General features: G+C 35.1%; 1 protein-coding gene across 1 annotated transcript in view; it reads right to left on the bottom strand.

Annotated features, from left to right (window-relative positions):
• Positions 1 to 13,519, bottom strand: part of AMPH (amphiphysin) — a 519,511-nt gene that overhangs the window by 162,466 nt on the left and 343,526 nt on the right. The window contains exons 6-7 of the mRNA XM_053714425.1: positions 13,224 to 13,331; positions 9,925 to 10,010 (exon numbers count right to left, since the gene is read on the bottom strand). Of these exons, the coding sequence (XP_053570400.1) occupies positions 9,925 to 10,010; positions 13,224 to 13,331 (194 nt within the window). The remainder of the gene's footprint in view (positions 1 to 9,924; positions 10,011 to 13,223; positions 13,332 to 13,519) is intronic.

The raw sequence follows: 13,519 nt of genomic DNA, 5'->3' as shown, positions 1-13,519 counted from the left end.
AGGAGGCTCCGATTAGGCTGGGGACCAATGTTTGATAGTTTTTATGGGGTTTTTATGCTTGGTAAACTATCTTTTATTGAAAAAGAACCAAAAGTGTTTTAAAGGGATATGGTCAGTCTTGGCTTATTGTGCGGACGGACACCAGACACTCTGGCTGGGGTGTGTTCTGGTTTTCTGGAAGAGTGCAAGGAGTTTTTTACTCTAGAAGTAAGGTTACCAATCAACATTCTGGAACTTCGAGCGATGTTTGGGTTTTCAGCCCTGGCCACTATTGAAGGAGGAAAAGTTTATCTGTTTGCAGTCTGACAACATCTCAGCGGTGTCCTACATAAATTATCAAGGGGATATCGCAGTACACTTGCCATGCAGGAAGTGTCTTAAACTATGTTTTAGGCAGAGAGAACGCTTTGCTGCATATTGGCAACTCACATACCAGGTGTGAACAACTGTGAGGTGGATCATCTAGGCAGTCTATTGTTCTATTCAAGAGAGTGGTCTCTCCATTAGGGCATTTTCGGTCACTCAGAGATCAAAATGGGCTTACAGGACATAGATCTGATAATCTTTCATTTAAATCACATGCTTCCAAGCTTATGTGCGAGATCAAAAGATCCAAAGGCTCTGCTACTAGACACATTGGTGTGTCCATGGGACCTTCATCTAGCATACGTATTTCCAAGAATCATACTTAAAGCAAACAGGGGTCAACATCAGTAATATTAATTTCTCCAGGATGACTCTGTAAGTATACGGATATAGTGCAGATGTTTCTTGTTCTCCATGGCTTCTTCCTCTGAGACAAAACCTGTTGTCTCAAGGTTCTTTTTTTTTCATCAGGATCTCTAATCTCTACATTTAATGGCGTGGAGCTTGAACACCTAGTTTTGAGACATAGAGGTTTCTCCGATTCGGTTACTGAATCTTTGCTGTAGGCCAGAAAGCCTGTACTACAAAGAATGAATTACTGGATTTGGAAGGCATTTTTGAATGGTGTTCTTCAATAAGGTTTTCTTGCTATTCCTTTAGGATTCCTAGACTCCTTCAGTCTTTTTCAGGCTGGCCTTGACAAGGGTTTGTGCTGTAATTTCTAAAAGATCAAATTTCATAGGAAGCTAGCTAATCTTCCTGAGGATCAGAGTTTTTTCCAGGTGTTCATTAGACTTAGGCCAATTGTGGTTCCTATTTCTCCACCCCCTAATCTGAATTTACTTTTCTCTGCATTACAAGGTTCTTTGTTTGAACCAATGCATTCCATTGATATCTACTTTTATCTTGCAAAGTACTCTTACTATTAGCAATCTCTTCAGCAAGGAGAGTTTCTGAGCTGTTAACCTTGTCTTCTGATCTCCATTTCTAATTATTTACAAGAAGGATATACTTTGTACTAAATATTATTTTCCTTCTAAGGTAGTTTGAAAGGAAAACACCAATCAAGATATGTTTGTTCCTTCATTGTGTTCAGATCCTGCTAACTCTAAGCAGCTGCTAGTTCATAATCTTGAGGTAGCCAACACTTTTGAAGTTCTATCTCCAAGTTACTAAAGATTTCAGACAAACTTCTAGTTTTTTTTCCCCACTACTCTGGGACTCGTAAGGGGCAGAAAGCTGATATGGTAGCCCTGGCCTCTTGGCTCAAATAGGAGGAAACTTTCCTGCCTTCAAGTAAGCCATGTTAATCACTTAAGTGTATTCAGCTCTTCTACAAGAACATTTGCAACATTGTGGGTTTTTAAAAAGTATGCATCTTTGCAGCAGATTTGCAAAGCTGCAACATGTCTTCTCTGCCTACTTTTTTCAGAGTTTATCGCTTTCAGATTTTGTTTATTTGCAAGCAGTTTTTGGAAGGAAAGTCCTTTAGGCTGCAGTGTCGGCTAAAAAAAAAAACTGCCAGAAAAAAACTGTCCCACCCTTTCAGTAACATAGACCATCGGCTTGGGTATTAATCCCATATGTTTTGGAGAACTGTGAACTATTATCATTTTACAAAAGCAAACAAAATTTATGCTTACATGATTAATTTTTTTCTTTCGGAATGATGATGGTCCACAGACCCCGCCCATTTCAATGTTTGGGCGACAGTTCTTATGACACCTCTACAGACCCTGCTTTGTCTTTCCTACCAATATGTTTCCTATTCTCTACTTAGGTATACATTAAACTAGGGAGGTGGGAGAGATTTTAAGCTCTGATATGGGTTCTTGACCTCCTACTAGTGGCGGGAAATATATCCCATATGTTATGGAGGACTGTAGACCATCAAAATTCCAAAATAAAAGAATAATCAGGTAAGCATACATTTTGTTTTTATACCCTTTTATAATATTTAAAGCCACTATGTCCATATTCATTTTTACATATCACATTTCAGATATACACCTAACAGGATATTAAAAGCCTCTTGCTTTTCAATAATACTGCGTTATCCCAAACTCCTCAGAGAGGCCAAAAAGCAAAATCTGTAACGTGTTCAAAATGCTGCTAACTGCCTAACCAACTATTTAATTTGCAGCATTTGCAGGTTATACAATTTGCTTTTTGACCTCTCTAGGGAGTGTGGGGCAAACCACATGTTTTTTTTAACAAGAGGTTTAAGTTTTAAATTGTCAAAGTTCCTGGGGAAGTAGGTCCAACTGAATACGCACAGCAGAGCTTTATGTATAAAATGTGTCTTCAATGTGTCTATTCAGCCTCTAGCACATGCCTCTAGTTGTGTAAACAAAACAGTAGGAAGCACTATAAGAATTTTCTGCATCAAGAAAAATACTTGTTTTTGCACATAGGAAGCTGTTATGCGCAATGGGCAACACAGTAAAAGTAATTATATTCTCAAAATTATGTAACAATATCCTATGGCAAAAAATAGCTACTGACAGAGGGGTCAATTTATCAAGCTGCATACGGAGCTTGATGCCCTGTGTTTCCGGCGAGCCTTCAGTCTAAAGACCGCTGCTCCATAACCTGTCCACCTGCTTTGAGGCGGCGGATAGAAATCAACCCGATCGAATACGATCGGGTTGATTGAGACCCCCTGCTAGCAGCTGATTGGCCGAGAATCTGCAGGGGGCGGCATTGCACAATGCTGTCGGCATTTATTGATGTGCGGCGGACATGATACGATACATCGTATCATGTCCGTCCGCACTTTAGTAAATTACCCCAGAGTCTGAAGTAAAAATAAAAATAAAAAAGACAGAAATTCCTAGCTTTATGTTGCCACTTAATCAAAATTTCTGCAAATAAGCTATTCTTTCCCCTATATAAATGCGGCATGAAAAAAACAACAACAACCAAAAAACTGCTTACACACGAGCTTTAAATTTTCATCAACAGACTACAAAGTTGGATTCTAATAGTTATAATAATAGTGTATAAGTTGGTGCATGATTTGATTCTAAAATTTCACAATTTAAAATTGTGATAAAATAAATTCCTGCATAGTTTTCAGTGACATTTTAGACTTTTTATTTCCAACAGTGTTTTTGCCTGTTCTTTATATATAAAAATAAAGAGATAACTCATGAAAAGTTAACCCGAGAGTCTTAGCGACACTACACAGTTACACTATCTGATATGTGCATGCTTTGTGAGGGCAGAGACATTTCCTTAAAAGAATACAATCATCCACAAAATGTCCAGTTTGGCAACAAGTCAAGATATTAAAGTATGCTCTTGTCTTCCCTTGTTATGTCATTATGTCTGCATAGATAATATGTAGTGGGTTACATTTTATAATAAGCCTTACAAGTAAGTTGCACATGCAAATAATTCTGTCTACAGATAGGATAACGTATACAATGTTTCATCCCCTAATTCAATTCAAGACGCAATCTATAACGTTTAAAATGTAATTTTCAGAAACCGTGAGCAGTTGTAGTCTATTTTATTATTTTGAACAGTTTGAAAATCAGCAGTTGATGCTGTGAAAATTTCATTAAAAAATGAATGATGAGTTCTCTCAATAGAAGAAGAAACAAAAAAAAAATAGCAAGATTCAATACTGCACAGACTCACAAACAACTAAACATGCAACTAAATTATTTTGACACTTTGGAGTTAAACATCTACAGAGATATTGGAATAAGATTTTTGTTTATTTTTTAAAACTGTCCCTGGGATGTGTCATCCAAAATCACCGAATCTTTCAAGCTGTAGGCCTAGCTTAAAGGGACACTGAACCCAATTTTTTTCTTTTGTGATTCAGATAGAGCATGTAATTTTAAGCAACTTTCTAATTTACTCCTATTATCAATTTTTCTTTATTCTCTTGCTATCTTTATTTGAAAAAGAAGGCATCTAAGCTAAGGAGCCAGACAATTTTTGGTTCAGTACACTGGACAGCACTTGTTTATTGGTGGGTGAATTTATCCAATAATCAGTAAGAGCAACCCAGGTTGTTCACCAAAAATGGGCCGACATCTAAACTTACATTCTTGCTTTTCAAATAAAGATACCAAGAGAATGAAGAAAATGTGATAATAGGAGTAAATTAGAAAGTTGCTTAAAATTACATGCTCTATCTGAATCACGAAAGAAAAAATTTGGGTTCAGTGTCCCTTTAAGTTTCTTAAACACCCATGCATTGTAGACACATTTTGCAAATTCTACTGAAATAAAATTACATACATTTGCATAAACTCATTTTAAATGAGCAATAGATTGACAAGGGATCCAGAAACACAAACCGTGTATCCTTCTAGAAAGAACATCACAAACATATGCGGAAACTGAATGAAATGAGCAAAGTGATGCAGATCTAATACTAGAAAGATATAAATTTGATGGTTAATATAGATTCCTTTAATTTACATTTGTCTATATCTGGTTTTCAACAACAGTGAAAATAACATTTTTCCTTTAGCAAAACGTCTTCTATATTGTTCTTTTTTCTAGCCGTCTAAAGAATTAAATTGTGTAGTATATGCTATTAAATGCATTTTTAGTCACCGGTAACAAGATAAGGTTTGGAGATACGGTTTATAACTGTACCTAACTGGCCACAGCAGAGAAGGTAACCTAAGTTACGACATGGCAACTCCCATTGTTTTATAGACACTAAAATTTTACACTTATTTTGTCACTATTTAAACAGCTAATGAAACTTTAAAAAATACATCTATGTGTTATTCCCAGACTCATCTTTTCTTTGAATGCTTCATTCTATCTATCATTTATTTAGTGTTTAATTTCCCTATAAGCAGTTTAAACTATTTACTAGTTGAATTCAAACTGTAGGCACTTTTATTATCAGATACGTGCAGGATCATTAAACATACATTCTAGTGTAAAAATAAAATGTTCTAATTTAATTTGAAACTAGAATGTCTCTTTCATTTTGTCTACACATTCTGACAGTTCTATTTTTGTGTAATGAATAACTGTATTTATGGTTTCTAGAAATTTATTTTTTTAATGCTCTAATATCTTTTTCCTTAAATCTATCTAAATTGAATAATACAAACTTAAGATTTGATAATTAACATAAAAATGTACAAAGATGTTTAAATGATTTCCGGGCCTTTACTTTACAATCAACATGATTTAAAGCAGTGATTTTTAACCTTTTTTTTGCCGTGGCACACTTTTTTACATTAAAAAATCCTGTGGCACACCACCATCCCAAAATTTTAAAAAAATCACACATTGTAGCCTAATACAGCATATATATATATATACACATACACACAAACACACATACTGTATGTATTGTGCTGTTATGCCATGCCTCCTACAAACTACCCCTGCACTGGGAGTAAAAAACAAGCAAAGTTTAAAAAATATGTCACACTGTTGCCAGTCTTCCGTGGCACACCTGAGGATCTCTCACGGCACACTGGTTGAAAAACACTGATTTAAAGGATGCATTTACAAATGTGGAAAATGTAAAGCCTGTCAAAATACGATGCCTTTGAAAGAATGTATACATCCACTGACTGATGTTAAGGGACAGTCTAGTTAAAACTAATCTTTCATGGTTCTGATAGGGCATGACATTTTAAAAAACGTTCCAATTTACTTTTATCATTAAATTTGCTTTGTTCTTGTGGTATTAATTGTTGAAAGATAAACCTAGGAAGGCTCATATGGTAATTTCTAAGCCCTTGAGCGCCGCCTCTTATCTCAGTGCATTTTGACAGTTTTTCACAGCTCGGCAGTGCTAGTACATGTGTGCTATATAGATAACATTGTGCTCACTCCTTATTGGCTAAAATGCAAGTCTGTCAAAAGAAATTAAATAAGAGGGCAGTCTAAAGAGGCTTAGATATAAGGTGATCACTGAGGTAAAAAGTATATTAATATAATCATACTGGTTATGCAAAACTTGGAAATAGGTAATAAAGGGATTATCTTTCTTTTTAAACAATACACATTCTAGACTAGACTGTCCCTTTAAGATAAAACACAACAATTTTTTAATTGTAGAGCTAAATATGTAGTATATGTAGCAATTTGTTCCATGATTTATGTTGGTAAAACAACTAGAGAATTGGTTATCAGTCATTGAGCATTTGGGGAACATTGAATGGAAACATCCCGTCCCTAAATATAGATAGATATCATTTGAATTTCACAGTATTGACAAAAAAACTTACAAAGCTAATAGAATATGAAGAATTTGATAATGTCATTTGATTAATCCTTGAAACTATAATTATTACATTTACAGTGCAATGAGGTGACATAGCTTGTAGTAAGAATCACAATCTGTATTATGATTTTGTAATAAAGCTAGCCAAGATTTATACATAAAAAAAGGATTTGATACACATTTGTAGTGTTTCTATTGAAAATAATAGACTATATAAAGATAGGATTACTTAGCATACGTCCCTCACCCTGACAAAGTCACTCGTGTGACAAAATATGTTGATAGGTGGGAGTGAAATGTGTGTGGTGAGCGAGGAGAAATTATATAATTAATTACTTAAATGATATGTGTTACAATTGAAAAGGTGAGAGAATTACTGCATATTCTCTCATCAGATTCTAATTTAATGGATGCATGAGTGGCTCTTCCACTTGGTTGACTGATATTTTCAGCTGGATTTAATGAACAATAGTAGCAGGGTTATTAGTTAGAAGTCTGCAGATAGGGCCCTGGACGCTTGCAGGTAGGAGGTTGCCTTTGAACCTGTTGTAAAGCTAGGAAAATCCATATTCTCTGTTCCTTTAATAATTGCATGCATGAATGCAGCCGATATATTGCTATTAAACAATCTCACGTTATGCTCCAGATCCCCTCTTTGCTTTTAAAATACATTTTTGGTTGGAGTTATGGTGAATTATTTTTAAGTGAAGAAATTATGACTATTCCTTCACAACCAAAAAACAACAAGCTTTTTCTATTCTATCTTTAATGGGTTTTTTTTCCAATAAATGTAAATGTTTTAAATGAATTCAAAGTAAATATCCCCCTATCTATTTTCTATATTGTTATAGCTTTACCGGCCATTATAAAGTAAAATGTGTCTCCTCCACATAAAGAATATTCTGGAACTCCCTTTAATGAGATATACAGTAAAGGTAAAAACAATTTTAAGGGACATTAAACCAATTTTTTTTCTTACATGATTCAGAAAGAACATGCAATTTTGAAAAACTTTATAATTAGATTCTATTACCTAATTTGTTTAATTTTCTAAATGATACCTAGGTAGGTTCAGGAACTGCTAATTGGTGCTGCATATATATACTGTATATGCCTCATGTTATTGGCTCCCCCGTGTTCATTGCAGTTTCTTCAACAAAGGATACTAAGAAAATGAAGTAATTTTGAACATAAAAGTAAATTGGAAAGTTGTTTAAAATTGCATGCCCTATCTCAATATGAATATGGATTTTGTGTCCCTTTTAAAACAACCCCAGAGGCCTCATAATACTGACGTGGCATTGTATAGAATCTTGCCAAATCAGAGAGCTTTAGAGAATCCGAAATTTAGATGAGAGAATATGTAGGTACACACAAAAGTGTGCATGTATCATGAGAAATAAATATATATATATATATATATATATATATATATATATATATATATATATATATATATATATATATATATAATGTATATGTGTGTATGTGTGTATATATATATATATATATATATATATATATATATATATATATATACACTGTATATATGTGTGTGTATGAATATATATGTGTGTATGTGTATATGCATGCACAGTATGTATGTATATATATATATATACATGTATGTGTGTGTGTGTATATATATATATATATATATATATATTGTATATATGTGTGTGTATGAATATATATGTGTGTATGTGTATATATATATATATATGACTGTATATATATATATATATATATATATATATATATATATATATATATATAAATAAAACAAATTGTTTTTTTACACCTAATTACACACAGAAGTGTGCATGTGCCATGAGTACTATATGTATAACACTGTTATGGACAAATGTGTTAATTTGAGGCTGGACGAGGTTCCCAGACAGAGATCCCACATTCATGAGGAGTGAGGCAGCATTTAAGATTGTACAAGCAATACCAGTCCAGCCCAGGGCTTGTCAGTCATCCTGAACAATGTGTGTAGGAAGCAGCTGTCTGCACTGCAACGGCTCCAAAGCAGGATTCACAGCTTCAAAAATGAACCCAATAGTTGTAAATACAGATGCCATAAAGGGGTCGGTTTATCAAAGGCTTCGCAAACCTTTTTCAACCCCCTACGACTGCAGATTCTCACAAGAGAACCTGCAGTCCGTATTTAACAAACAGCGGTCATAAGACCACTGCTTTCCTAACCTTTCACCACCTCTAAGGTAGCGAATTTCCATTTCACTGTTCTCATCCGACCGGGGAGATTGACAGCTCCTGCCCGTGCGTGATTGGCTGTGCACGGGCAGGGGGCGGGATTGCACACAAGCGCAAAATAGAGCTCGTGGGCAATGCTGAATTCCGCCAGAGGAATTCAGCCTGCCAGAGGCGAGCTGCGGCAGACAGGGGCGCGTATATGCACCCCTGTCCGCCGCAGCTTGATAAATCGACTCCATGGTGTTCAAGACGTGCACCATGACAGTATCTCCCTATAGTTTGGAGCAAGTTATCCACAGATATCTGTTGCAAGTAATTGTACATTGTCACCATGACAACTCACAACAGATTAACTGCAGACATGATTTTGATCTTACATAAGTTGCAACTATTAGATAATATGTTCTGTCACAAATAGTTTCAACATTGCTGAGATCATCTCCTATCTTAGAAAGGGTGACATACTATTTTAAGAGGGAAATCATAGAATGTTACACATTTATAAAAGGTATATTATTTTTCCTAAATTCTTTATAGCCAATACAAGATTTCACTCACAACTAGCTGAAATATTTCTCAAATAATATCTGTATTTAATAGAATATTTTTTAATAAATCATTTCTTTAGTCTGAAATTCAAATGTATAGTAGATGTTTTTCTGACAAATTTCCAAGTTACTTCAATTTTCCTTACATCCTGTATCATTTGACAGCCATCAGCCAATCACAAATGTATATACGTATATTCTGTGAACTCTTGCACATGCTCAGTAGGAGCTAGTGCTTCATAAAGTGTGTATATAAAAAAGATTGTGCATATTTTGATAATGCAAGTAAATTGTACATTTGCATGTTCTATTTGAATAATAAATTATAAATTTTTGACTTTATTGTCCCTTCAACATTTCCACTTGATTTTTTCTTTTGATATATATTTTGTCTTTCTTCAAATTTAGAATGTATCTTCATTACTTCATTTTGTTTATGCAATTTTTATAAACATTTGCATATGTAATTGTCAATTCAATAATTAAAAAATCTAAATCTAAAGAAAAAAAAGAAAAAAATCAGTGTGATCTAAATAAAATGTTTACAGAAAAATACATAAGAATTATAAATACCTTGACCATAAGGAAGGCAATTCTTCTTGTAAATCTGTATTGAAGTCTTCAAATACTTTCTGTGCCTTTTGAAATTCTTCTTCCGCCTTTAATATAAAAAATAGTTAACCTATGTGGATAACCTTAACCCTCAATGTCATCAATTTGTATTCCGTGTTACCACATATGACAAAACACATAAAAATGGTAACAAGACAAAGTTAAAGGGACACTGAACCCAAATTTTTTCTTTTGTGATTCAGATAGAGCATGAAATTTTAAGCAACTTTCTAATTTACTCCTATTATCAAATTTTCTTTATTCTCTTTGTATCTTTATTTGAAATGCAAGAATGTAAGTTTAGATGCCGGCCCATTTTTGGTGAACAACCTAGGTTGTCCTTGCTGATTGGTGGATAAATTCATCCACCAATCAAAAATTGCTGTCCAGAGCCCTGAACCAAGAAAAAAGCTTAGATGCCTTTTTTTCAAATAAAGATATCAAGAGAATGAAGTAACATTGATAATAGGAGTAAATTAGAAAGTTGCTTAAAATTGCATGCTCTATCTGAATCACAAAAGAAAAAAATTTGGGTTCAGTGTCCCTTTAATATGCTATGTACAGTACAATTTAAAAAAAGAACTTAAGAAGCAAGCTTTTCTTTAAAGAAATTCATATGAAGCTGTTAGGTTCTCGACATAACCTTTTAAAGGGATAAAGAATAAACAAGGGGTGCCAACATAGTGTAAATCGTATACACAACAAAATATAAATGTGAAGTGCAGTGAACTACTCACAAAAGAAGTGGCACCTTAGGTGAATAAGGTGCAAACAGGCGGGCTGACATTCAATAACCAGCAGTCAGTACGCTGGAGGTCTCCCCCAGAGGACCTGTGGAATCTGGACGGGCGGCTGGAGGGTAGCACTGATGATCTTTGGGGCCAAATAGCTGGATAAGTGCTCTGGAAGCTGGTATGTTCTCCCCCACTCTGCTCACACGGTCGAGATCCGTCTCAAAAACTGACAGTGTCAGCATACGAAAGTTCAAAACTGACAGTGTCAGCATACGAAAGTTCAAAACTGACAGTGTCAGCATACGAAAGTTCAAAACTGACAGTGTCAGCACACAGAAGTTCAATAATTGGTATCCTATTGAAAGGACAAAGAAACCACAGAAGAACCGGGTTGTGGTTTGAAACAAGCAGTGTTTTATTTGCAACGCGTTTCTCAGTCTATTCAAGACCGTTTCATCATTTTGAAACGGTCTTGAATAGACTGAGAAACGCGTTGCAAATAAAACACTGCTTGTTTCAAACCACAACCCGGTTCTTCTGTGGTTTCTTTGTCCTTTCAATAGGATACCAATTATTGAACTTCTGTGTGCTGACACTGTCAGTTTTGAACTTTCGTATGCTGACACTGTCAGTTTTTGAGACGGATCTCGACCGTGTGAGCAGAGTGGGGGAGAACATACCAGCTTCCAGAGCACTTATCCAGCTATTTGGCCCCAAAGATCATCAGTGCTACCCTCCAGCCGCCCGTCCAGATTCCACAGGTCCTCTGGGGGAGACCTCCAGCGTACTGACTGCTGGTTATTGAATGTCAGCCCGCCTGTTTGCACCTTATTCACCTAAGGTGCCACTTCTTTTGTGAGTAGTTCACTGCACTTCACATTTATATTTTGTTGTGTATACGATTTACACTATGTTGGCGCCCCTTGTTTATTCTTTATTCTAGACATCCTGACCCATCACACCGTGGACACAAGAGGAGCACGCCAAGCACCTAAGCACTTAGTATCACTATATCCTTTATGCTTTTGAATTGGACATTTCTTCAAAATATAGTTTATTTTGGATATTGATATGAACTCTGAACACTGAACTTTTATCATATTGATTCATTGCATTTTATATATTGTTGATTAATCGTTTTTATATGATTTCTTATATACACCAGTGTGTTCACATTTGATTATTCACACTTGTTTTATAACATCCACTTTTTTCAATAGCCCTATTGTTTTCTATGGGCACAAACCAACAGGTAAAACCAATTTCATCAGTGATTTCAGCGCATCCTCTTAGTTCTTCCTTTTAGGAGTTACTTTATATATACTTTTAAAGAGATATGAAATCCAAAAATTTTCTTTTGTGATTCAGACAGAACATACAATTTAAAAAAAAGTTTCCAATTTACTTCTATAATCAAATTTGCTTCATTCCTATGATATTCTGTGTTGAAGCGATACCTAGGTAGTTGTCTGGAGCACTACATAGCAGGAAATAGTGCTGCCATCTAGAGCTCTTGCAAATGGATAACATTCTTGCAAAATTGCTGCCATATAGTGCTTTTCAACAAAAGATACTAAAAGAAAAAGAAAAAGTTATAATAGAAATAAATTAGAAAAGTGTTTAAAATTGCATGCTCTATCTGAATCATGAAAGAAAATGTTTGGGTTTCATATCCCTTTTAAGTTGTTTTTTTAACTCAAAATATAAGTAGATAAATAAGCATGTGTGCAGCTAAATGTATGGAATACAGTGAAATAGTGTGTGTGATAATTATTATTATCAGGTATTTGTAGAGCGCCAACAGATTCCGCAGCGCTGAATAATAAGCTTATATATGATAAGCTTATATTAGGCCAAATTGAGTTGAATATGTCTAGTGAAGTTAAAACTGCTACAGGTAGAGGCATGATTTCCCCATTCAGAGGACAGAATAGTGGGAATGGACAAATGTTTCACCACATTCATTCCATTTAATGAATGCTGGTCATATTCATTGTTTTAATTGACTTTCTAATGTTTGCTAAACATTAAATGTTTGCTGTTTCAAATGGATGTTCAAAATGTATTAACGTAACTCTATGGGGTCGAATTATCAATGTGCGGACGGACATGATCCACTGTAGCAGATCATGTCCGCCGCACATCGATAAATGCTGACAGCATACGCTGTTGGTATTTATTATTGCACAAGCATTTCACTAGAAATGCTTGCGCAATGCTGCCCCCTGCACATTTGGGTAGAAGGGGGTGTCAATCAACCCAATCGTATCCGATCGGGCTGACTACTCAGAGGTGGCGGACGAGTTAAGGAGCAGCGGTCTTAAGACCGCTGCTTCTTAACTCCTCTTTCCGGCAAGCCTGAAGGCTCCCGCAGAAACAGGTACATTGGGGCCGATTGACGGCTTGATAAATCGGCCCCTATGAATCTATGAAACATTTAAAGAGCATATACTTTTCCACTAAAGTTAACTCTTTAGAGAAATCCAAAAGTAAAGTGAATATATAAAATAGCTAATTAGTTCTAACCTTAGAGATTCTTCCTTCATCTCTCCTCTTAGCATTCTGTAAGGCCTCCAGATGGTGTCTTGCACTGTCATAGTCAACTAGCTTTCTGCTCCTTTTGGCAATTCGATTCTGTTAAGAGAGTTATTACAATCAGTTCGTTCAGTCCTATTTTAGTCATGTTTTGGATAACCTTGGACAATGAACATTTTTTACACTTAAAGGGACAGTCAACACTAAAATTGTTATTGTTTAAAAAAATAGATAATGCCTTTACTAATACTCCCCAGCTTTGCACAACCAACATTGTTATATTAATA

The sequence above is a fragment of the Bombina bombina genome, chromosome 5 (assembly GCF_027579735.1).
Source record: "Bombina bombina isolate aBomBom1 chromosome 5, aBomBom1.pri, whole genome shotgun sequence".
Lineage (NCBI taxonomy): Eukaryota > Metazoa > Chordata > Amphibia > Anura > Bombinatoridae > Bombina > Bombina bombina.
Note: the sequence above shows the minus strand (reverse complement) of the source record. Positions and strands in the feature narration are given on the sequence as shown.